The 24,004-nt window shown below is 54.3% G+C and overlaps 1 protein-coding gene across 5 annotated transcripts in view; it reads right to left on the bottom strand.

Moving 5' to 3' along the window:
• Positions 1 to 380: 380 nt before the first annotated feature.
• The window catches only part of Card11 (caspase recruitment domain family member 11), a 78,103-nt gene continuing 54,479 nt past the window's right edge, over positions 381 to 24,004 (bottom strand). For 2 of the 5 annotated variants that reach the window (XM_070033453.1, XM_070033454.1), the window contains exons 7-25: positions 23,584 to 23,736; positions 22,744 to 22,869; positions 21,229 to 21,426; positions 20,481 to 20,657; positions 20,033 to 20,084; positions 19,066 to 19,148; positions 18,218 to 18,318; positions 16,944 to 16,996; positions 14,476 to 14,608; positions 14,022 to 14,223; positions 13,689 to 13,815; positions 10,775 to 11,015; positions 10,182 to 10,278; positions 9,686 to 9,781; positions 8,239 to 8,374; positions 7,243 to 7,422; positions 5,298 to 5,422; positions 3,274 to 3,389; positions 381 to 1,160 (exon numbers count right to left, since the gene is read on the bottom strand). In XM_070033453.1, the coding sequence (XP_069889554.1) occupies positions 956 to 1,160; positions 3,274 to 3,389; positions 5,298 to 5,422; positions 7,243 to 7,422; positions 8,239 to 8,374; positions 9,686 to 9,781; positions 10,182 to 10,278; positions 10,775 to 11,015; positions 13,689 to 13,815; positions 14,022 to 14,223; positions 14,476 to 14,608; positions 16,944 to 16,996; positions 18,218 to 18,318; positions 19,066 to 19,148; positions 20,033 to 20,084; positions 20,481 to 20,657; positions 21,229 to 21,426; positions 22,744 to 22,869; positions 23,584 to 23,736 (2,601 nt within the window). In that variant the 3' untranslated portion in view covers positions 381 to 955. The remainder of the gene's footprint in view (positions 1,161 to 3,273; positions 3,390 to 5,297; positions 5,423 to 7,242; positions 7,423 to 8,238; positions 8,375 to 9,685; positions 9,782 to 10,181; positions 10,279 to 10,774; positions 11,016 to 13,688; positions 13,816 to 14,021; positions 14,224 to 14,475; positions 14,609 to 16,943; positions 16,997 to 18,217; positions 18,319 to 19,065; positions 19,149 to 20,032; positions 20,085 to 20,480; positions 20,658 to 21,228; positions 21,427 to 22,743; positions 22,870 to 23,583; positions 23,737 to 24,004) is intronic. The other 3 variants (XM_070033455.1, XM_070033457.1, XM_070033456.1) reach the window with 3 other exon arrangements.

Consider the following 24,004-nt stretch of genomic DNA (forward strand, 5'->3'; position numbering starts at 1 on the left):
GCGCTGTAGCTCAAGTGGTAGAGCACTCGCCTTGAGCTGAAGAGCTGAGGGACAGCGCCCAGGCCCGGAGTTCAAGCCCCATGACCGACAAAAAAAAAAACAAAACAAAAAAAAAACAAAACAAAAAAAAAACAAAAAAAAAAACTTCGCTGGAGCTGGGTGCTGGTGGTGCATACCTGTTAATCCTAGCTACTCAGGAGGCTGAGATCTGAGGATTGTGGTTCAGGGCCAACCTGGGCAGGAACATTTGTGAGACTCTTATCTCCAGTAAATTATTAAGAAAGCCAAAAGTGGTGTGTTGGCTCAAGTGGTAGAATGCTAGCTTTATGTGAAATGATGCTCAGGGCCTGGACACGGAGTTCAAGCGCCAGGACAGGCAAAACAATAAAAAAAAACTTTACTGGCCTTTATCTCCACATGATCTAAAATTCATTTTTTGTATGTGACAACCTCATAAGCCCAATATCTACGTTGAGTAGCTCTCCCTCTGGGGACCTCCTGGGTCCCCATGGGCCCTGGGGTCACTCCACATGGCCCTGAGTCCCACGTGGCTTGAGCCAGGCTTGCTGGGCAGATGGCCAGACAGAACCTTCTGCAGAGCACCAAATGGAATAGAAAGGAGAGAGATTTAATGCAATAGAAATGTGACAGCATGTCCACTTGTCTTCTCCAGGCCTGCCCTGCCTGGGGAGCAGCTGACAGTGTGTCCCTGGGGCCGGCAGCACCCCCAGCTCTACAAAGTCCCCATACAATACATTCAACAGCGTTTAGGCTGTGGAGGGGCCTGCTGGCCTGGGGCCTCCAGCCCTGGGTCCCGTCCCGGGCTGGCCCTGGCTGCTCAGCTGCTGCTTGCTCCTCCCCAGATGTGTGTCTCCTGAGACTCCATGATGGGTGCACAGGGCCCAGCCAGGCTGGCTTCGGAGCATCATGGCATCAGTGTCTGCGGACCCCTGGCTCACAGCTGGTCCTCGTCCACCCAGATGGTCTTGCGCTGTTCCTCAGCGATCTTGTCCTTGAGGACGCGCAGCAGCTCCTCCACGCTGCTCCACGCGTCGGCCTCCACTGTGGCGTACAGGCAGGGCAGGGCCTCCAGCTCCTTCTCCTTCAGCCGGCACACGCGCAGGAACTCCTCTTCCGTCTCTGGCCGGGGTAGCAGCTTCCTGTTGGGGAAATGTGGGGGCTGTGGCGAGTCTGCAAGACTTGATGTCCATTCCCTGCCAGCCTAGGGGCATGGAGGGCTGTGTGGGTTCCTGGGACCACCCTGCTGATTATACCACACTCCTAGCTCCATTCATCCCTACCACCTGTATACTCTGCCCCCCCTCCGCCCTCCGTAGCCCCCACCAATACCGGGGCTTGAACTCAGAGCCTGGGCGCTATCTGTCCTCCAGCTTTTCTGCTCAAGGCTGGTGCTCTACCACTTGGGCCACATCTCCACTTTGAGCTGTCTGGTGGTTAATTGGAGATAAGAGTTTCATGGCTCTTCCTGCCTGGTCTGGCTTCAAACTGCAATCCTCAAGATCTCAGCCTCGTGAGTAGCTAGGATGTCAGGTGTGAGCCACCAGTGCCTCACACAGGGCTCTACTGGGCTCTTTCATGTTGTACATTATGAAAAAATCCTAAGAAGTGAAAATTTAAAAAATAAATTCTTTTTTGAGGGAAGAGCTGGGTATTTGAACTCAGAGCCTCACATATGCTAGGCAGCGCTCTATCACTTGTTCCATGCTGCCAGGTCTTTTGCTTTTAGTCTTTCACAAAAGGCCGCACACTTTTGTCTGAAGACCCTGGCCTCAGACAGTGATCCTCCTTACTTCTGCCTCCCAAAGAGCTGGGATTACAGGCATTCAATACTAGACCCAACTGCTTTTGGTTCTTTGGGGGCAAAGGCTCAGAAGTGGGATAGTTGGATCTCATAATTCCATGTTGACTTTTTTTCAGGGATTTCCATCCCATTTCCTACACAACACCACGTTCCAGTCTACTCATGGAGCACCAAGGTCTGATCTCCCCAACATATATTGGTGGCTGTGTGGGGACATGAGGGCCCCAGGATGTTGTCCATCCTGGTTGCCCAGGCCCCAGTGGCATCCTCTTTCTGTTCTACCCCACATGGACCCTGAAACAGATCCTAGAGGTGGTGTCTTCGCTGCAGCCAGAGCCAGAGTGTCTCTGGTTGCTGCCCAGCCGGGCACTGCCCCCTCTGCCTGAGTTACCATACAGTGCACGTACAGCCTTGGCTTGGAGGCTCTTATGTAATTCCTCATGTGGATGTGGAATTAAATCCTGTGCCCTGCAGGGCCGGGGAGGGCTGTCCTCATGGCTCTGCCGCGTCTCCCTGAGGCCTCTTGCTACTGTCGAGCTCTGGGGGGTCCCCCAAAGCGGGCCCACTGGTGGCTCACACCTGCAATCCAGGCTATGCAGGAGGCTGGGATCTGAGGATTTTGGTTCGAAGCTGGCCCGGGCAGACTTATTTCCAAATTAACCACCAAAAAATAGGGCTGGGAAGGTGGCTCAGGGGTAGAGCACTTGCCTTGCATGCCTGAGGCCCTGGGTTCGATTCCTCAGCACCACATAAACAAAAAGAAAAAAAGCCAGAAGTGGCACTGTGGCTCAAGTGGTAGAGTGCTAACCTTGAGCTGAAGAGCTGAGGGACAGCGCCCAGGCGCAGAGTTCAGACCCCATGACCGGACCCTCCAAAAAAAAAAAACCACCAAAAATCTGGAAGTGGAGCAGTGGCCCAAGTGGTAGAGCTCCAGCCGTGAGTGAAAAAGCTCAGGGGCTATACCCAGGCCTTGAGTTCAAGCCCCAGAACTGGCATAAACAAGGGGGTGGTGGTGGTGTTCAGCTTGGACCCCAGCTTGGGCCTCAGCTTGGCCTTATTGGAAGGGGGCGGTGGCGGCAGGGAGTTGGGGCCAGGAGGGGCCATCATGGGGTGCTTTGATATGGGGAGCGTTTTGTCCTCGGGCTGGCCCACCCCCTACTCCCCGCTTCCTTGCTGCCAGGAGGTGAGCAGCTTTCTGCCAGGATGCCTGGACACGACACAGAGCCCAGCCCCCGGGTGCTGAGCCTCTGTAACAGGCGCCATAGTCACTGTCTTCTGCTTTGGGCTGATTTTCTCAGGAGTTTCGTCACTGTAGGGAATGGGGGCAAGCTGACCCACACCCTGGCCTGTACTTTCCACACACATGACCAAGAGTCTGCCCTGGTGTGGGCCCCATCTTGGGCAAGGCCCCTGGGTGGCAGGGGGAGGGGTGGGCGGAGGTGAGGGCCCACCTGAATCTCTTGATGTTCCTCTCGGACACGCGGATGAGCAGCACGATGGGGTAGATCCTGCACCTGATCAGGTCTCGCACACAGCCGATCCCCACTTCCAGCAGGCAATGCTTGTTCTGGGAGCACAGCAGACACCAGTCAGCAGCTGCCCTGCCCTCCCTGCGCGCGTAAGGACAGACAGACACACAGGGACAGCAGGGACAAGAGCACACACATCCCGTGGCTTGTCCCATGATGTGGTGTCCACAGAGACCTGTGGCGACAGAGGCCAGGCTGGCCCTACAGAGGGATGAACAGGCCACCTGCCACTCCAGCTAGAGGGCAGAAAGCACGAGAAAGATGGAGCTGGCTGGTAGGTCCTGAGAGCACCTGTAGAGTTCTCATCCATGGGCCTCACAGTCCCCTGCTTCACTGAAGGTATCATGGTAAATAGAATATCAGGCTTCATACCGAAGGAGCACATAAAAAGCTGAATGTGGGCTGGGAAGGTGGCTCGGTGGTAGAGCACTTGCCTTGCATGCATGAGGCTCTGGGTTTGATTCCCCAGCACCACATAAGCAGAAAAAAGCCAGAAAGGTGTTGTGGCTCAAGTGGTAGAGTGCCAGCCTTGAGCTAAAGAGCTGAGGGACAGCGCCCAGGCCCAGAGTTCAGGCCCCATGACCGACAAAAAAAAATGCTGAGTGTGGTAACAGAAAAAAGGAAGGAAGGGAGGGAGGAGGAAAGAAGGAAGGAAAGAAAGGAAAGAGGAAGGGAGCTGGGAAGTTGGCTCAGTGGTAGAGTGCTTGCCTTGCATGCATGAGGCCCTGGGTTCAATTCCTCAGCACCACATAAGCAGAAAAGGCTGGAAGTGGTGCTATGGCTCAAGTGGTAGAGCGCTAGCCTTGAGCTGAAGAGCTGAGGGACAGCATCCAGGCTCAGAGTTCAGACCGGCAAAAAAAAAAAAAGAGGAAGGAAAAAAGAAAAAGTAAGAGAGGGGATGGAGAGAAAGAAGGAAAGAAGAAATAGAAAAGAAAAATAGCCAGGTGCAGTGGCTCATGCCTATAATTCCAACCAAGAGGAAACCAAGAGGAAGGAGGTGAAAGACCAGTTGGGCAAAAAGTTAGCAAGGCCCCATCTCAATGAATAAAGAGCTGGTTGTGATGTTTCTTGCTAGTCATGCCTGCTATGCAGGAAGTGTAAAAAGGCATATCGTAATCCAGGTAGCCTGTGCACCAAATGTGAGCCCCTGTTGGGAAAATAATGAAAACAAAAAGGGCTGGGGGTATGTGGTTGAAGTGGTAGAGCATCTGCCTAACAACTATAAGGCCCTAAGTTCAAATACCAAGAGAGAGGGGGTTGGGTGGGATATGGACCCCTACAACGTATCTCTGAATTTGTGCCGCGCACACAGTGTGGACCCAGCACCCAGGCCCCAGAGGTAGAAACAAATGCCTAGTAGGCCCAGGCCCCTTTGCCCACTGTCCCCGCTCACACAGCTGGCAGCTCCTGCCTGTCATCTGACATTTGCCTGACTTTCACACCTGCCCACTTCCTCTCCACTCCAGCCATCCAACTTCCTAACGACTCTGACCCAAACTTAAACACCACAAAATATTCTGGCCTTCTAAAAGCCTGGCCTCAGCTTTCACATGTGCGTCAGGCCACGCCCCCTGGGACACCAGCCCAGCTGCCTTGGGTCCAAGGGAAGAACTCAGTGCTTGGGGTAGGGTCACAGGTGCCTGGCTCCAGAATTTCCCCAAGGACCTTCGGTGCTCAGACACTTCGCTGGCCTTGATGACTCTCTTTCCCCTGGTTGGGCCACATGACACCTGTCACCTTGCTGTCTCTCACCCCCAGTGTCACACCTCGGGCGCATAAGTTCAGAAGCAGAAACAGAAGGTGGCTCCAAAATAAACCCGAGTTCGAGCTGGCAGAACAGGGGCAGAGGGAGGGAGGAAGTCATAGGGGTGGGGAGGAAAAAGCAGCTGCCCTCTCCCTAGAGGCCTGGCAGTGACCAGGTGGGGGTCTCTGACCCACACCCTTACCTTGGCTGCCACTGCTTGGATGTTGGCTGGGACAATGCATTCGAAAGTGTTGGCGTTCTTTTCCCGGGAGTAGATGATGGGCTCTGTCTTCTGCTTTCTGAGGAACTCATCTCTCGTAATGATATCTAGGGGAGAGGGACACAGCGGGGTGGTCACTGGTGGATCTGAAGCCAGTCAGATCCACTGCCAGTCACCAGGAAGGAATCTCAATGTCCTCACTGGATGGAGTCCTTAAGGCAGTGCTGGGGCCACACACACCCCATAGCTGGCAGGGCAGGTGGGGTCACAAATACAGGGGACCTGGATCCTCAGGAAGGAGCCTCACTGGGCAAAGCAGCTCAGGAACTTCAGTGTCACATTTCTCCCCTCACCAAGAGTTCAATCACAAAGAATCTTACCCATGAGCCCACTCACAATCTGTCCATCCATCCATCTATCCATCCATCCACCCACCCACTCATTAACTCATCCATCCATTTACCATTCCATGTGGCCATCTATCTATCTATCTATCCACTTATCTACTCAACCACCAGCTATCTACCCACCCATTATTTATCCACAAGATTGGTGGGTAAGTATCTATCTATCATCCACCCATCATCTGCTCATCCATTCATCCATCCATCCATCCATCCATCCACCCATCCATCCATTCACCCACCCACCCATGCATTCTTCCTTCCATTCATTCATCCATCTATCCAGTCATCTACTCAATCATCATCTATATACCCACTCATTATTTGTCTATCACCCATCCATCATCTGCCTATCTACCCATCCATCCCTCTACCTATCTATAGACTCATTCATTTACCTGCTACCTACCCACTCTTTATCTATCCATCTACCTGTCCATCATTCATCCATCAACCCACCCATCTGTCCATCTATCCATTGATTTCCTCAATCAACCCTACTAAGGGCCAAACAGGGATTTTTTTTTATGCCAAACCAGCTGCTGTACTGACCTGGCAGGACAAAAAAGTGTGGCCCACAGACAATTACAAGACAAGTTCATGGGCACAGTGATGGCTTCCTTCTGTGGGAGTACTGAGGAGTGGGAGAGGGGAGGAGGCCCCGCTGGCTTGCTGAGTGATTCTGATCACTTTTTTGGGGGGGGGTCCAGTTGTGGGGCCTGAACTCTGGGCCTGGGTGCTGTCCCTCAGCTCTTCAGCTCAAGGCTAGCGCTCTACCACTTGAGCCACAGTGCCACTTCCGGCTTTTTTCTTTTTTGCTTATGTGGTGCTGAGGAATCGAACCCAGAGTCTCATACATACAAGGCAAATATTCTACCACTGAGCCACCTTCCCAGCCCCCTGATCACATTTTTAACTTCTCTGTGCCTCAGAGATTCCTTTTATTTGTGTGTGGGTGGGCAGAGGAACAGGTCCAAGCCTGGAAATTCTGCTTGGGTCCAGGCTGGCCTTGGTAGCTCACACTCAAGGTGTGTGGGAAATGGGTCTGGAAGGAGGATAAACCTTTCATTCCCACCACAAGGGCTTATCTGAAAACTAAGTAAAACAAAAGGGCTGGGTGTGTGACTCAAGTGGTAGAGTACCAGCCTAGCAAGTGCTAGACCCTGAGTTCAATCCTTGGTCCTGCCACTAAATAGATAGCTAAATAAGTAAGTAAATAGATAGATATAGGTGACTCCGGCTGGGATTGGGGCTTGGTGAGTATCTAATGTCATCCCAGCACCCTCTTCCATGTGTGGGGAGACCATGGCCCAGAGTGATGGGGTGACTGGCTGCACCCTTGTGTGGGTGCCCTGAGCTTTGTCATCTTCAGTATAAAACAGGGATTGGGAGGGCCGGGTGCCCTGCTGAAGTGGGCTGAGATAGGGAGGAGATGGAAAGCAGGCCTGGGGAGGCATTGGGGTGTTCTGATGATGGGGGTTCCCCAAAGTGTCCTTCTGTCTGGGTCTGCTTATCTAACCCACCTGACTTGCAGATGGTGAACTCCATGGCACCCCCGGAGTTGAGCAGCTTCTGAACCAGCGTCTTGGCCAGCACGGTGGGTGTGAAGAGCACAGGCCGCCGGCGCTCGCAGTGGAAGGCCCGCACCAGGCTGTAGGGCGTGAGGCTGAGGTTCTTGCTGAGTTCATTCTCAGGGTCCAGCTCTGGCAGAGGACGGATGGGGTGGCTGTCAGAGGCTTGGGCACCCAGGGATGTCTGAGATGACCATGTCCACAGGGGTTTGTGCCTGTGTAAGCCCAGCCTAGACTGGAAGGCCTCAGATGATCAAGGAAATCTGCTCAGAGTTGGGCTTGGAGGAGGAGGAGGTGGTGGCCAGGGAGAAAAGTGATCCAGGTAGGAGACCAGGGGGACGCAGGGGTCAGGGATGGTAGAGATCAGCTTTAGGAACTTTTATGGCTCTGGTAAGCCCAGGCAGGCAGCGGGAGTAGGGCTCCCACTGGGGATGGGGTGCTAAAGTCAGCCCCAGGCAGCCTCTGACTCTGCTTCCCACAAACCGGTGACCTGCCTGTTCCTTTCCTCCATCCCTTGGCCTAGCCAGTCTTAGAAGGAGCCTGGCCAGTCTTCCAGACTATCGGTGCTGGCCTTTGTCCTGTCCCCTGAGGAAGGCCCAGCCTGGCCAGAGGGGAGGAGGGGAGGAGGCAGAGAGGAGCTGGCTGGCCATCAGGTGGGGGATGGGAAACAGGGCACCAGGTGGCCCCTCATCAGTGAAATAAATGGCAAAAAGCACTCAGTAGGGAAAGAAATCAATAAATAAACACTCTACAGCCAGCAGCTCCAATTAACGTGGGCAGCTGGGCTGGAAGCCACGATGACAAGTGTCAATCAGGCCAGGTCTTGGCACTGCAAGGTACCCAACTGGAGGCCAACTACATCTTCCCATCCTCATCTTTAGGGGGAGCAGGCCCCATCTGGGGATGGGGATACCCCTCTCAGTGGGTGCCCAGACCGTCACCACACACCTTCATGCTTCTCTGCCAAGAGCTTGGTGGCATCCAGTGAGGACCGGGTCAGGCCACCCAGGGGACCCCCAGAGATGATCCGGACTCGCTCATTGCTGTTCATCCGCTTGTACTTATTTTCGGATCTGCTGACAAACTAGAGGGATAGAGCAGGGGATAGATGGGGGCGTGGCACCGGGAGAATGGTCCTCTCTGTTACTAAGCTGCCTCCAACTCAGCCGACCCCAAAGCCCATCCTGTTCTCTGTAAGGACTGAAGATATGCAGCAGGTGGCTGCTGGTAGGTAAGTGGATGAATTCCTGACTAATAATGTAAGAAATAGTTACGAAGACTGTGTCTATGTATCTGTGACATTTCTGATACTACCATAATGTGTGAGTCAATGTTCCTTGTATATGTACAAGGAAAATGGTCCAGGCAAAAATGGGTTCCTTTTAGGAAGTAAGCACAATAAAAAATTCCTTTCTGGTTTCAAAGAGCTAAAATGTTTTAATAGACAGGTAAGATTTAAGCGACCTGCTGGCTCCCCGTACTCCTTTTTTGTGTGTGTGCAGGACTTGAATTCTGGGACCTTGTGCTCACATGGATTTCTTGCTCATGGGTAGCGCTCTACCACTTGAGCCAGGCAACCAGCCCAACTTTTAGCTGGTTAATTGGAGATGGAGCCTCATGTACTTTTTTTTTTTTGAATTGAGGTCCTCTGGATCTCAACCTCCTGAATAGCTAGGATGACAGGCGTGAGCCACTGGTACCTTGTTAATTTCTCTTTTTTCTTTGGTTCAGAATGCTCAGATAAATTTAAAGTTCAATCTGAGGCAGTAAACTGATCTTAATATTTGGAATGATTTTGTTTTCTTGACACATGAGATTTTTGGATTTTTTTCTCTTTTTTTGGGGGGGGTCCGATTGTGGGGCCTGAACTCTAGGCCTGGGCGCTGTCCCTCAGCTCTTCAGCTCAAGGCTAGCACTCTACCACTTGAGCCAAGCACCACTTCTGGCTTTTGCTTATGTGGTGCGGAGGAATCAAACCCAGGGCCTCATGAATGCAAGGCAAGCGCTCTACCACTGAGCCAGCTTCCCAGCCCTGGATTTTTTCTATTAGCATTCTTTTTAAAAAAATACAATTTTATTGCTATTACTTAGGTATTATTCAAAGAGCTTGCCAGTTCTACTAATATTCTTACAGCTAAGATGTTTAAGCTGTTTTAGGCCATAAGTTTCTTCAAAGAAAGTGGGATATTTTCATCTAACAGGAGCAGAGAACTGTCTACCGACCTGTTATGGAGTGGATTAAGTGGGCAGGGGTCCTCAGGCGTGATGAAAACTTGTAAGTTTTAAACACAGAGCCTTGTTATGCTGATGTCACCTGCCCATCTCTTCTTGGCAGGCCGAAGGCAGAGCCAAAGAAAATGGGGCACAAACACAGTGGGTTCTAGAGGGCTTTTACCTGGAGGAGTTGGCCAAAGAAGAAACTGGCTCTGGAGAGTCGGGGGCTAACCCGGGGGTCACTGGTGGAAGGTGGCTCTTCAGGCTGCAGCGTATTCTGCAAAGAGTTGATCAGTCAGAGAGAGTGGGGGGTGGGGCGTGGCAGGAGCTGAGAGCAGTAATTGCAGTGGAGAAACAGAAACTCCCTCTCCACATCCTCTCTGTGCATCAGGTAGCAACACAGAGCTGCAGCCAGACAGGGAGCAGCCTGGAGGCTGGGGGAAGGTCACCCCAATCCAACAGTGGCATTCTGACATCACGGGAGTGATCCAGGCCACCGTCTTCCCTGAGGGTACAGGCTGGGCTTGATCCAGGGGCTGTTCATTCCCAGAGGAAACCAAGTTCCTCTGCAGCTCATAATCCCAAAGATTTTCATGGGTGCTGTTCCCCAGACTTGGAGAGACAGGGGTCAAGTTGGCAAGGTCTCCACCCCTGTTGTCTGGTGAGCCTACGCTTACCCGGAGGGTTCGCAGTGTGTGGTGGGTGCCATCTGTCTCCTCCCGGATTCCCCGGTGGACCAGACGCTGCAGCTTGACCAGGAGGAGCTGCTGGGCCCTGGGGAGGTGAGACAGGAGGACCCTTAGGGGCTGGAGCAGCAGGAAGTGGCCAGAGCCCCCTATGGAAGATGGGGCTGCATGTGCCTCCTGAACACCCCCTGCAGGACTGGGGCAAAGGCTTCCTCAGGCCTGGGCATTCTCATCTGTGAGCCTGGGGCTGCTGTCCCTCTCCTAGCTGGTGAGCTGTATGGAAGTTCAGTACCACAGTCCAAGGATGTTGTCTAGACCCAGGGTTCATTCCCCAGCAGTTCCCAAGTTCACTGTGATCCGTGATCAAGGAGTCAGCACCAGGCCTGGTCATTATCAGGCTGCATGAGGCACTGGGAAAATTCAATGAAGGAGCAGGGCATGGCTCCTGGGCTCAGGACAGCTTCCCAGTGGAGGGGCGACTGGATATCTGGTCACCAGGCAGAGGCTGGGGTTCCAGGCTCCTCCATGAGCCCTCTGAAGACACCCTGGCACCGCCTGCCTCTCTCACCGGCCCCCGGGCTCACCGGCTGTAGCTGGGGATGGTTCCCATGTCCAGGTCCTGGTCTGTGAAGGGGTCAACACGGGAGCACAGCCACTCGTGTCTGTCCTGGTACATGGTGTCGTGGACGTGCACCACGTCATCGCACCGGAGGGACAGGGAACAGGCATCCAGCTGGCTGGAGATGTTCAGATTGAGCCGGATATAGAACGAGTCTCCCGATGTGATCACACCGTCCTCCATGTCCTTCAGAAGCTTCCGGTACCCTGCAGAGGTGGGTCCAACCCCCAAATCACCCAGCAGCCCATAACCCCACCCACGGCTCCCCACCACCCCTCCTGGGCAGGACTGTTGTGGGGAGTTTGTGGATGGTTAGTTTCTCCCTGATGGGCATGTAGTCATTTGTGAGTTTCTCTGTTTGAAGCTCAGAGCTAAATTTTGTGCCAAGGTATAATTGCTTTTATTAGCATTCCTGCTATTTTTTCTTTCTGGGACAGGGTCTTTCAATCCTCCTGCCTCAGCCTCCCTAGTACTGGGATTGTAGACATGCATCATCATGCTTGGCTGGCACTTGCTTTTTTCTTCTGTAGCCAATCCCCACCAGTGAATACCCTTTCCAAGGAGAAACTTCATCCTGATTGCTATTACCTCGTTCACTGTGCCTCATTTTCTACACAGGGAAACAAATATAGAAACACCTTTGGTCTAGATGCTAAAGCTCAGTGTTATGTCTATTAGACTCCTCTAGATGTTGCAAGATGTGGTAGTATGTTCTTTTCACAACTGTATGGTACTCCACACTTCATGCCTTTATTCATTCTCCTTTTTTTTTTTTTTTTTTGGGGTCCAGTCGTGGGGCCTGAACTCTGGGCCTGGGCGCTGTCCCTTAGCTCTTCAGCTCAAGGCTAGCGCTCTACCAATTGAGCCACAGCGCCACTTCCGGCTTTTTTCTTTTTGCTTATGTGGTGCTGAGGAATCGAACCCAGGGTCTCAGACATGCAAGGTAAGCGCTCTACCACTGAGCCACCTTCCCAGCCCCCTCATTCTCCTTTTTATATGTACATTTGCCCTGGTGGCAGGTTGGGATTGTTATGAATAAGTCTGCTGTGAGTTATTTCTGGTGCACACATGTGCCTATTTCTCTTGGATACAGACATGCAAGCAATTGCTGAGAAGCTATGTGTTTAGCTGGGTCAGATCCTGCCAAGGGATTCTCTAAGTTGGCCCATATTCTAACCGTTAATAATACTTTATTTATTTATTTATTTTGCTGGTTGTGGGGCTTGAACTCGGGGCCAGGGTGTTGTTTCCCTGAATTCTTTTGCTCAAAACTAGCTCTCTACAACTTTGAGCCACAGCTCCACTTCTGGTTTTCTGGTGGTTCATTGGCTATAAGAGTTTTACAGACTTTCCTGCTGGCTTCAAACCGTGATCCTCAGATCTCAGCTTCCTGAGTAGCCAGGATTACAGGTGTGAGCCATTGGCACCCATCAATGATAGCTTTTCTTTCCTCTTCTTTCTTTCTTTTTTTTTTTTTTTTTTTGCCAGTTGTAGGGCTTGAATTCTGGGTCTGGGCACTGTCCCTCAGCTCTTCAGCTCAAGGCTAGCACTCTACTACTTGAGCCACAGCGCCACTTCCAGTTTTCTGGTGGTTTATTGGAAATAAGAGTCTCAAGGACTTTCCTGCCCAGGCTGGCGACCCTCAGATCTCAGCCTCTTGAGTAGTTAGAATTACAGGCATGAGCCACTGGCACGGGCTTGTTTTTGTTTTTGAGTAAATGTTTTGCAAATAACTTTGGAAGTATGCACAGTACCAACTGTGAATATTATAAAATCAGCAAACTGTAAAGCAAACATCTAGGATATCAATCCATAATATAAATTCCCTAAATTGATGTCACATGCAAGAGACTGAGCAAGGGTGGGAGCTAATACCCCTTCACAGCCCTCAAATGTCCTTCCACCCAGTCCAGGGACATTCCTACCAGCAGGGGCCAAGTTCCCACAGCCTGGGTGTGAAGAAACAAGAGATTCCACATCAGGTCACCCTTGAGCCTCTTGGCTTTGCTCAGAGCATTTTAGAGTCCCTCCTTCCACCTGGGTGGGATAGTCTGAGCTAACTGTCTTGAGTTCCAGATGGCAGGGCCATGCCGCTGCACAACTCCAGAGGGTGCTATTCACCCCACACTATGGCATTGCTGGCCAGTGGTCAGAGATTATTTGTGAGGCTGAAAGGCTAGGCTGCAGAGGTGTGTGTGTGTGAGAGGGAGTGTCCGCTTCACCCTGTGGTGGAGGGGTGGGGTGGAGGGGACTCAGCCCTGTGTTTGGGGACAGAGCACCTTTATTATCTGCACCAGCGCAAACACTGCTGGAAGGGACGCGGGACCCGCTAGAGGAGTTGGCTATTTATTCTCTGCTGAAACATTCATGAGCCCTGTGGTTAAAAATAAGACCCAGCTGCAGAGAAAATCATGCAGGAAAACCCAAGGTGAGAATAGAAATCAGATTTGGGGAACCAAACAGAGCCCACATTGCCTAGGAGCTGGAGCCGACAGAGGAGCCGTGATTAGAAACCACAGGGGGTGAAGATAAGAAGGCAAGGGGAGGCAGCTGGCCCCTGGGGTGGGGGGGGAGAGGACCCCTGGACACAAGGTCAGGGCTGTGATGTGGTCCATAGAAGAGGGAAACTTCCACCAGGCAGGGCGTGGTGAAAGCGGCCTCGGCTAGGGCTACTGCATCCAATGCAACCCGTTAGCAGTAGGAAGCGTGCTGCCCAGCCCAAGGAGACATGGAAAAGCTTTGTCCCTGTCTGCTCCTCAAAACCTGCCTGCTGGACCTGACACCCCCTCTGCCCCCTCGCTGGGGCTGGCAGGGGCTCGCTCTTCCCATAGAACAGATGGGCCTGAAGTGGGGGACTCCTGGCCTGTCTGAGACCTCACCTTCATGGTTGACCTTGTAGTGCAGGGTGACAGGTCCGCTGCATCTCTGGATGGTCCAGCGGGCCTCCTCCTTCGTGCACGCGTCCAGGGGGACACTCTGCTTTTCCCCTCGGATGCATCCTTCCAGCTAGGAGCAAACACACTGTTCCTCTGGCCTCTGCCAGCCAGCCAAGGGCACAGTGGGTAGAGGCTGCCTGCCCCCCTCCCCAGGGGAATAAGAGCCAGTGGTGGCTGGCCTGGACACGGTGACCCGCTCAGCGCCTCCTGGGGGCGGGGGAGGACGCGTGCACGGTAGGGGTGCTTCTTGGACCCTGGGAGCCCCCTGCTCCTCACCAGCAGCAGTTGGTGGCCCTCGTGCAGCCCTGCCTTCTCCGCCATGGAGCCTGGCTTGACTGTGTGGATGAAGCTGCCCCGTGCGTTGCCCCCCAGAAGGGTGAGCTGGCCGACCAGGCCGTCGCCGCTGAGCGTCGCGTGCTGCACTGAGGCCCCGGGACCCCGCACATGGCCCCCAGAAGTCACCGAGGGCCGGAAGGGTCTGGTTTGGAAGATAAAGCAGTGGTTAGCCAGTGGTTAGCAGCTGGGCGGCCTAAGCCCCGGCCTCTGGGTTCCAAGGCTATCAGAGAGGGAGCCACCTTGCTAGACACACGACCCAACTGCTGGCCCCAACCCTGTCCTCTTGTTGCCACCCAAGAAGGGACGGCCCGAGCTTTGGCCACCGTGCCTCAGTGGTCACCACGGAGCCCAGGGCCTGCCTCCTGCAGCCCACCCTTGCTGTGCCTGCCTGTACCTTTCTAGAGAGAACTTTCGAAACATGAGGTTGACTTGCTCCAGATCGTAGGCATCCAGGCCCTCGGACTGGTGGGAGGAGGAGGAGGAGTGGATGGAGGGGGGCCCAAAGGAGCAGCGTTCATGACTGTCATCTGCAAAGGAGCCAGGGCAGGCTGTTAGGACCTAGGAGCACCAACAGGGAGCACCCGAGCCTGTCTCTGGTTACTCTGGCACAACTGGTGATGACCTTCTTTCAGTCCTTTTTGCTTTAGGTTTTAGATAAGATCTTGAGTTTCTACTTCGGCCAACCTCTGATCCTGATCTTCCCATCTCCACCTTCCAATTAGTATGGGATTACAGGCATGTATTGCCATGCCCAGCCCAATTAGTCCTCCCGCTTCCCTGCTCCTGGGGCTGGAACTCTGGGGCTTGGCGCTGTCCCTGAGCTTTGGTGCTTAACGGTAGTACTCTATCACTTTGAGCCAAAGCACCACTTCTGGTTTTCTGGTGGTTAATTGTAGATAAGAATCTCAAGGTCTTTCCTGCCCCAGCTGGCTTTGAACTGCAATCCTCAGATCTCAGCCTCCTGAGTAGAGGCATGAGCCACCAGTGCCCGGCTTGGCCTGATTAGTTTTAACTAGGCCCCTAGCTTTTCACCTCTTGAAATCTCACCCCTATCCAGTGAGGGCTCCCCAAAATTATGGTACTGAGGTCTCTCCTACCTCTCTTACCTCAGCTAGACAACCCTGAGGACTCAGGGAGGACAAAGTTGCTTTCCAGAGCTTTGGACTCTGGCTTGCAGATCCTGCTCAGGGCTGATAACAAGGACTCTCTGCAGAGAGGATTTTCCCCCATCCCGATACTGCAAAGTACTTTGGATGGCTGCCCAGGATTCTCTTCCTTACTTCCCCTCTGCAAGACTCCTCCAGCTCTGCTCATTATCCAGCCCTTGGTAGGTGCTAACCTCCCTTTAATACCTCAGAACATCTGACAGTCCACAATTAGAGATGGTCACTAGTCTTTTCGGTTCATCCACAGGCCGATCCTCAGGCAAGGGGCCCAAGGCAGGGCTGGGGACTGTGGGGGCCAGCTTGGCACACCAGGGGTGTTCTCAGTCTCCTGAGCTGTCTCTCTCCAAACCTGCCATCTCTGCCACCCGCCAGGGGGCACAGAGAGGTCCCCATGCCCTCCCTCCTCCCACTGACCTGCCCAGATGTGGCTGGGGCTTGCCCATCTGCATCTTTCTGCTCTGTTTATTCATAGCGGTGGCACTGCAGTCAATCCTGGCAAGGACTGGATGGAAATCTGTGTCCTGGCCACCTGGCACCGGGCTGGCTGGACCCAGCTTCCTGGCTGGCACAGCACATGCGCACTCTGTCCTTCCCTCCTGCCCTCCCATCCCCCAGGCCCTGGTTCCTGGCTCCCTGCATGGCTTATTTGGGTTCACAGGCATGTCCACACTGCCCAGCTCTGCCCTTGGGAAGGCCCAAAGGCTAAACCATACCTCTAGTGGTGAGTGTCCACCTCTGGTTGCAGGGGATCACACGTCACTCTGGTGCCACTGCAATGCCAGCCCCACCCCCACCCCCTGCCTGGCACTCTGCAGTTGGCTAAGGGATGGAAACCGAAGCTGTTCCGAGGATCCTGCTTCCCTCTTTCCCACTGCCTTGTTCTTCTGTACCCTTGAGACTCTGTTTCTTTAGCCCACAGAATGACAGGAGCCATAGCCCCGCTAAGAGCTGCTGTCCTGGGCTTGGTCCTGCAGATGGCATGCAAGCTGAGCACCTCCACGGAGCCTGGCTATAATGCAGGACAACACTGGGCGACCTGGTCCTCATGGTTCTCGTCAGCCTCCTAAGGGCTGGGATTACATGGGTGAGCCACCAGTGTCTGGTGAGCTCTCAGATTTTTGTTCAGGCTGGCTTCAGAAAATTATTTCCCAAATAATTAGGGTTACAGCCATGTACCACCATGTCCAGCTGAGGATGATTCCTTTTAAAACCTGGATTTCAAGATTTCAAGCTGTGTGCCAGTGGTTCACGCCTGTTATCCTAGCTACTCAGAAGGCTGAGATCAGAGGATCGCAGTTCAAAGCCAGCCTGGCCAGGAAAGTCCATGAGATTATTTATCTCCAATGAACCACTAAAAAGCTAGAAGTGGAGCTGTGACTCAAGGGTAGAATGCTAGTCTTGAGTGAAAAAGCTCAGGGACGGCGCCCAGGCCCCAAGTTCAAGGCCCAACACTGGAACAGCAACAACAAACCTCCCATCTCTGCCGTCTTGTTCGGCATCGAGTGGCTCCAACTGGGTCTGAAACAAAGAGCCAGCTCCCGGGTGGCTCCAGGCCCCCCAATACCCTCATCTCAGCTCTGAGCCTAAAGGCAAGTTCTGAATGCCTTCCACACACTTCCGGTCCCCTCCACCCCTGCCCGGGGGCCCAGCACCTCCCCAGGCTCCGGGAGGCCTCTCAGAGTCAGCAGGCACGTACCCTCCAGGTCCAAGGCGTCAAAGCCACCGCTATCATTATCCTCTTCCACGATGCTGCAGGACAGGAGGGAGGGGAGAAGAGCGCCCCGCAGTGAGCATGCAGGGAAGGGGGAAGCTTCCAGAACAACCAAGACGCCTGGGTTCTGAGAGGGCTATGTGGGGGTGGAGGAGGGGGAGAGGAAGGGAACCGCAGGGTGCAGAGGAAGAGTGAGGAGGGCCTCATGCGGGTGGAGATTGAAGGGTGAGGGGGGGGTGAGGCCTGACTCATTCTTGATGCCTGAGATCCTGACAGTGCCTGCAGCCCCATTTTGGTTTTGATGGGTTCTCAAACAGGTGTGGGGGACAAGCCCCTTACAGGGCTGGCCTGAGGAGGGCAGGAGGCCAGGATAACCATGGTGGGGGGAGGTCCCCCACAGCTGGGGCTGATTTTGAAGGGGCTCAGGAAGAGCTCCAGATCTGGTTCAAAGCCAGCCTGGGCAGGGAAGTCCATGAGACTCTTATCTCCTATTGACCAGCAAAAAGCCAGAAGTAGAGTTGTGGCTCAAGTGGCAGAACACCAGCCTTGAGCAAAAAAGCTCAGGGACAGTGCCCAGGCCGTGAGTTCAAGCCCCAATAATGGCACAAGAAAAAAGATAGACCTCGCCTCCACACCACAGCCACCTGGCTCCTATATACTATTACATATATATATATATATGTATATACATATATATATAATGTACATACATATATATGCATTTTATAGATTAGCAGATGCAGATGGGTTTGGGTTTGTCCAAAAAAATGCCACGTTCTTGAGCCAAGGGACCTAGGACTCTGATTTCTGGGCAGCAGGGGCCAAGGGACACAGTTTTGTGTGTGTGGGGGGGGGGTATTGGGGTTTGAATTCAAGTCTTTATGTTTTCCAGACAGGCTCTCTACCACTTGAGGCATGCCCCCTGACTCTTTCTGCTTTCGTTGTTGTTCAGAAAGTTTTAAGTTTGTGTCCAGGCCCAGGCTAGCTTCCAACCACAATCTTCCTCATCACTGAATCACTGGAAGGAATTACAGGAGTCTATCTACATGCTAGGCTTGTTTGTTAAGAAGGGGGGTCTCATTAACTTTTTTACAGCGGTGAGCCTCCCAAGTCCTATCTCCTGTGACCAGAGTTGGGTTTGGCCATTTGACAGCCCACCTTCTGTCCTCCTCCCCGCTTCCTGTCAAGGTCATGGCCTGGGGCGCAGGTAAGTGTGCAGAGCCTGGTGGTGGCGGGCTGGACCTCCACCTGCCGCTCACCTGCGGTGAGGCATGTCCTCCTTGCAGCGTCTGACAATGGAGTCAGTTCCGGGGGGCTCAGCCGTGGTGGACATGAGGCTGCTTCGGCTGCGGTGGGGCTGCTGGGAAACAGGAGCACGGCAGCATTATGGGGTGCATGCCCCTCCCCCCAGGCCTAAATACTACACAGTTGGGACCTCCATTTAACTGGGCTGTTCCCAGGCATGTGGGCCCAGCGTGCTGGTGCTGAATGACCTTGGCCAGGGGAGGCTGGGGACACACGGGGCGGGCAGGGTGGAGCGTGTGGGGTGGGGTGCAGAGCTGGGGTGCTGCACTCGCTCTGCTGGGAACACAGAGAAGATCGTGGAACCTGTGGTGGGGGCAGATTAGAGGCGTCTTGTGCTGGAGAGGTGGGGGACATGGAACCAGGCCACTGTCTGTGTGGTGTCTCGGCTAAGAGCTTTGGAGTGTGCTCTGGTGCTAGCCCCAGCCTCCCAGGCTGCCCTGGGCTCCTCCTGCTGCCTAGCTGTGGTGAGCCACATCAGGTCTGGTGTTGGGGACCCTGGCTCTGGGGAAATCTTTGCCAGGTGCAGCCAGAGGCGCCTGCAGCTGCTCAGGGCCCAGCCCTGGCTGCCGGCCACTGCCCTGGGGTTGGGAAGCAGAATTCTGGAGCAGCAATCCTGCCTTGGTGCCAGCACGCCTCCCCCTGGCCCCCAGCCTCAGGCCCTCCTCCCGCCGAGTGTTAAATTGGGAAAGGAGGAGGCAAGGAAGGTGCGAATGCGTTGGGAAGCCTGCAGACATCTTCCGACAAACGTCTGGAAACGTGCAGCCCAGGGGCAGGGGTGTATGTGCACGGGAGCCCAGCTCACCATATCGCAGAAGGAGCTGGTAGCTGGGAGTGAGCGGGAGGAGCCAGTGCTGCAGCCTGTGCAGTCATCTTCCGACCCCTTCCCTGTGGCAGCAGAGAGGGCCATGGTGGGACAGGGAGAGGGTATGGGGGTGGGGACAGGCCAGGCAGAAAGGAGTGGGAGGGAAAAGGAAATCAGAGATGGCTTGGTGCCATCCTCTCCCCTGCTCTGTGAGGGGCTGCCTGGGTGACTGTGTGCCCACAGGGCCAGTCTGGGTGGGACTGCTCAGCCATCAGAGTCCCCTGACCTCTACGTCTGCACAGCTGGTCTTCTGGCCCCTGGGCCTGACCCAGCCCCCAGAACCAGGCAGCCCAGTAGGCCCAGCCCCCTGAGGCATGGAGTCCAGGCCCTGGGGTGCTGTTCCCTTTCTGCTTGGGGATAACACTCTGCTTCTCCCAGACCCCAGGCCCTTTGCACATGTCTTTCAATAACAACAATAAAAAGGTCCTGGAGACACCTGATGGAGCACAGTGAGCTGGACCAGGCTTTGGCTCCGGCCTGTTTACTGCTCCATGCCTGAAAAGACCAGCTCAGCCTGACTCACCTCACAGCCTTACTCCCAACTCCCAACTCTGGGTTCAGCACACCTGGGCAGCAGTGTTCAATGCAGCGTACTTCCCAGGCCACACTCACCCTCCTGTCCTCCCCTTTTACAGTCCCCCTTCCCTAACCCCAGGCTTCCCTTCCTGGCTGCTTCAATGTCCCGGCATCCCCCTCTCCCTCCCACTTCCCACCTCCACACTGGGGCATCGTTCCCAGGGCAGGTTGTCGGCATGCCTGGTGTGGATGGGGAGGGGCAGGGGCTCTTGGGCTTTAGATCACCATGTGCATGGACTGCTCCCTGGTGTGACCCCCCCAGAAGCCCCCAAAGTGGTCTGAGAGATGTGGAGTGGCAGATGAGGGCGAGAGGCAGGGGGCACTCACTAACCTTGAACGTCCGACACCTGCTTCAGGCTGATGGGGGATTTGGTTCTCTGCAGCTGAGAGATGGGAGGGGAGGGGAAGACAGGGCATGGGGTTTGAACACAGGACTTCATGCTTGCTAGGCAGGTGCTCTGTCACTTGAGCCAGGCAGACAGCCTTATTGGCTTTATTAATTATGTAATTAATTGTTTAGGTAAGGTCTGTGTTTTTGCCTGGGCTGGGTTAGCTGCAACCACAGAGGCCTAGCCTGCCCCTGCCTGCCTGCCTGTCTGTCTTAAAGAGTAAAGGAAATGAATAAAACAAATAGACACCAGGTGTTGGCATGAATTCCCTCTCTAGGGCTGAGGTGGCAAGCCATCCCTGGTTGACAGAGCCCCAGGCAGAGCCTGAGGTGGCCTGCAGGGGGCGCCCGCGCCCTACCCTCCAGGATGAGATTGATTGACAGCCGGTACCTGGATGCCCTTCAGGTTCATCCTGCGCCGCGGAGGGTGGTAGGGCAGGAAGTACTTGCTGTCCTCTGGAGAGTCCTCAGAGGTGGAGGAGTCGTCTGCTTCCTGCCCGTTGGTCCTGGGGCTGGTGTCCCCAAAGTTCTGATTGATGATGGTAGCTGGCAGGTTCCGGGGTAGACTCTGCACACAGGGGTGGGGGGCTGGTGCCCGGTATTGCAGCTCCTCATCCTCAGCCCCCACCCTCCATTCCTCCTGTCCCGCTTTCCCCCAGTAGGGCCTTGGCTTTCTTCTTGGTGGACAGGCTCTTGGGCTCATACCCATGGCTTGTGCGTGCGTGCGAGTGTGAGTGTGAGTGTGAGTGTGTGTGTGTGTGTGTGTGTGTGTGTGTGTGTGTGTGTATGTGTGTGTACTGGGCCTGGGTGCTGTCCCTTAGTCATTCAAGGGTGGTGCTCTACCACTTGAGTCCCAGCTCCACTCCTGGCTTTTTTCGTGGCTCAATGGAGATGAGTCTCATGGACTTTCCCTTCCCTAGGCTGGCTTTGAACCTCACTTCTCAGATCTTGGCCTGCTGAGTGGCTGGGATTACAGGTGTGAGCCACTAGCGCTGGAGTATACTTTCTAACTTTGAAGCCAGTTCCGTTCCGGTCAGCGCTCTGCAGGTGTGCACACAGGAGGCGTGTGGGAAGGGGGTCCTAGCCGGCTGCCAGCTGCCTCCCGTGGGGCCTGGACACCTGTGGCCCAGCCCACTCACCTGGTCCAGGCTGTTGTTCTCCCTGGACAGGCGGCGGAGCTTGCTTTCCAGGTTGACAATGCAGGCCTCTCGCCGCACCATCTCAATGCGCATCTCATCGTTCCTCTCCTCCAGCTCCCGGATCTGCTTCCGGTACTTGTCCTTCTCCAGCAGACACTGCGAGTACTGCGTCTGGGCTTCGTCTCGGGAGTGGAAAGCCTGTGGGGAAAGCCAGACAAGAGACGACTGACCTTTCACCCTGATATAACCCCCAGGGCCCCAGGGACCTCTCTGACCCAGGCCAGGGCTGTGTGTCTCTTGACTCTGACTCTTGGGGGTCTCAACCAGGTGACCCCATGTTGTGCATTCAGCCCTTGCCATGTGTTCTGGGATAGGTGAGTTTGGCTGTGTACCTCCCTGGGCTGTACCCCATCCCATTTCACAGATGAGGATCCTGAGTGGGCAGCTTGTCTGAGGGCACCCCATCTTATGAGTGTCCCTTGGAGTAGAGCTGAGGGCGGCTTTAATAAAGACCTTGTTTAGCCTGGTGTGCTTGTGCTTGTGCTATTCAGGAGGCAGAGACTGGGAGGATCAAGTTTTGAGGGGGCTTTGGCAAAGAAGTTCATAAGACCCTCATCTCAACCAATTTGAAAAAAGCTGAGTGTGATGAGACATGCTGGCCATCCCAACTGTGTAGGAAGGGTAAATAGGAGAATCTTGAGCCAGGAAAAATGCAAGATTGTATCTCAAATGTGACTTAAAGCAAGAGGGCTGGGGATGTGCTTCAACTGGCTGAGATCTGCAAGCTACTGAGTGGGCGCCAGTGGCTCACGCCTGTCACCCTAGCTACTCAGGAGGCTGAGAACTGAGGACTGCTGTTCAAAGCCAGGCCAGGTAGAAAAGTCTGTGAGACTCTTATCTCCAATTAATCACCGGAAAACTGGATATGGTGCTGTGGCTCAAGTGGTAGAGCATTAGCTTTGAGCTGAAGAGCTCAGAGACAGCGCCCAGGCCCAAAGTTCAAGCCCCATGACCAAAAAAACAAAAACAACAACAAAAAACCCCCACAACCCCCGCCCCCAAACCCTCCAGTACTGCCAAAAACCAAACCAAACCATGTTCTGCATGTGAGCCCTTGGTAATCTTATTTAGGCTCTTGTGATCCCCAAATGCCTGTGGATTCTGGAAGCTTCCTGGATGGCTGTAGTGGGGTCTGATCTCAGTGCCTTGTGCTCTACCACTGAGCCACACCCTGGCCTTTCATGCTGTAGTTTTTTTCCAGATGAGGTCTTATGCTGTTTTCACCCAGGGCTGGCTTTAAACTGCGATCCTCCTATCTCTGCCTCTGAGTGGCTGGGTGGCAGGCATGCACTGCCATGCCTGGTTTTGGAATTGGCCTTTGAAGTAGAAACAAGAAAGATGGCTTTATGGGCCATCCCTGTGCAGTCCGTGACATGGTGGGATGGGCCACGTCGCTGAGAAGCCCTGGGGCCCAGGGACTGGGGGTGTGTGTGGAGTGAGGGGGCTGGAGGGTACCTGGTCCCGCTCCCGCTCCACCTCCTCCAGCTGTAGCATGACGGTATTCATGCGGTGCTTATACATCTCGCAGTCCTTGCCCAGCGTGGAACATTTCAGCTCCAGGTCCTCCTTCTCCTCCAGGTACTGTGGGAGAGCAAGGTGAGAAATCAATGCAGGCCACCAGCCATCAGTAGGTCAGGGCAGGCGGCTCACTTTCCAGCTGTGCAGCCTGGCGCTGCCCATTCCTCCCCATGTGGCCCAAGCGGTCCAAGAAGCAGCTACCTGACTGAAAGGCATCTGTGGTCGAATGCTGCTCAGTTGGCAATGGATGGGTATGGACCTACTAGGCAATGCGTGGGGAGAACAATGTAGATGCCATGTGTGCCCTGAGTGTCTTCTTTTCCAAGCCATCTTGGAAAGCAGGTGGCTCACTCCTGGGATCCTAGCTACTCAGGAGGCTGAGATCTGAGTATCACGGTCCCAAGGCAGCCAGGGCAACAAAATCTGTAAGAATCTTATCTCTAGTTAGCCATCAGAAAACCAGAAGTGGTTCTGTAGCTCAAGTGGTAGAGTACTAGCCTTGAGTGAAAAAGCTCAGGGACAATGTCCAGGCCCTGAGTTCAAGCCCCTTGATGGACAAAAAAAAAAAAAAAAAAAAAAAGAGCAGAAGTTGCACTGTGGCTCAAGTGGTAGAGCACCAGCCTTGAGTGAAAAAGCTCAGGGATAGTGTCCAGGCCTTGAGTTAAGCCCCAGTACTGGCTGCCATGCCTACCCTCCCCACCCTCCACAGCTCCTGGTGGGCAGGAGTCAGGGTCAGGCTGGGCGGACGCTGCCCCTGGAGTCCCCTGGTGCACCTGCCTTGTCTCGTAGCTCCTCAGCCTGGCGCACCTCCTCCTGAAGGTTGTAGATCTTATTGACAAGCTCCTGCCGGTCCTCCAGTGCCTCCTTCCGGTCATGTTCCAAGATGTCCAAGATGGCTTTGTCTGAGTCTGGCAGGCTGCGCTTGCCGGCCTGGGTGGTGGGAGAAGCAAGGTGAACGGGGAGGGTGGAGACAGAGGAGCCATAGACGAAGAGTGAGTGGAAGGTTTTGTACCGGCAGAGGCAGGGTTTCTCTTGGGGACCTTAAGCAGCTTATCATCTAAGAAATTGATCGCTTGGAAAGACCCAGAAAGCCCACTGTGCCCAGGGGGAGCCTGTGCCAAGTATCCTGCCAGGAGCAGCAGCTGCTCCTCCAGACACTCGGCTGATGATGAGAAAGACCCCCAGATTCCCAGATGCC

This window comes from Dipodomys merriami, unplaced genomic scaffold, assembly GCF_024711535.1.
Source record: "Dipodomys merriami isolate MVZ:Mamm:240054 unplaced genomic scaffold, mDipMer1.0.p SCAF_22, whole genome shotgun sequence".
NCBI lineage: Eukaryota > Metazoa > Chordata > Mammalia > Rodentia > Heteromyidae > Dipodomys > Dipodomys merriami.